The sequence below is a fragment of the Cynoglossus semilaevis genome, unplaced genomic scaffold, assembly GCF_000523025.1.
Source record: "Cynoglossus semilaevis isolate Cse_v1.0 unplaced genomic scaffold, Cse_v1.0 C19017438, whole genome shotgun sequence".
Lineage (NCBI taxonomy): Eukaryota > Metazoa > Chordata > Actinopteri > Pleuronectiformes > Cynoglossidae > Cynoglossus > Cynoglossus semilaevis.
This window is the reverse complement of record NW_007588574.1, coordinates 1-756: the sequence shown is the minus strand read 5'-3', so window position 1 is coordinate 756 and position 756 is coordinate 1. Positions and strand designations below refer to the sequence as shown.

Sequence of the window (756 nt, the reverse complement as noted above, 5' to 3'; positions counted from 1 at the left end):
CTAGATGGCAGCATATCAACATCATTCCCGTTCTCTTGCAGCGTCTTTCATCATAATGTCAGGTGACGATCATACCTTTTTGAAGAGCACCACTGAGTTGGCTTTTACTTCATACTTCTGGAAGATTTCCGGAGAAGCCGTCAGAGCAAACTCTGTTTCAGTTTGATCCAGAAAAACTTCCTTAAAGGCCACGGCTGCTTCGCTTTCCAGACTCTGAGGAGGAGAAAATACAGTGGAAACGTGGGTTCGTTATATCATGTATTTTATTTAATTTCATGAATGTAACAGACGCGGTCCACACTTACATCAAAGAATCCAACGACTGAAATGTTATGGGCCTCAACGAACTGGGCCGCGGACTCCACAGAGTCCAGCACTGCAGCACCAGCGCTGGTGCGATGCTTCATCCACTGGATTATTCCCTCTGCTGACCTCTTACCTGAGGAAGCCAGTACACCAGGTCAACTAACGGTTGACTCTCTCATCAAACATACGTTTATATCAGCGTGTATATACTGACCAGTGTAGTCAACGGACTGCTTGCGGTCTCCATTGACGAACAGTTTCAACGTGGGGAAGCTTCTGACGTCAAACTCCTCGGCCAGCTCTTGTTCTTCAATGGCGTTCACTTTGGCCAAACGCAGAGCAGATTTCTCCTCCTTCAGTTTCCCAGCAGCCTCGGCGTAAACAGGCTCCAGATGTTTACAGTGACCACACCAGGGAGCGTCTGCACAAACCAATACACAAAAGTCATGG

The 756-nt window shown here is 47.5% G+C and overlaps 1 protein-coding gene across 1 annotated transcript; it reads right to left on the bottom strand.

The window, feature by feature from the left end:
• Window positions 1-54: 54 nt before the first annotated feature.
• Window positions 55-752, bottom strand: LOC103399438 (protein disulfide-isomerase-like; the record flags this gene model as incomplete). Its single annotated transcript, XM_008338129.2, has 3 exons — window positions 55-213; window positions 306-439; window positions 521-752. Coding segments are annotated over 3 exons (510 nt in total), but the record flags the coding sequence as incomplete, so codon positions are not given.
• Between the last annotated feature and the right edge of the window lie 4 nt (window positions 753-756).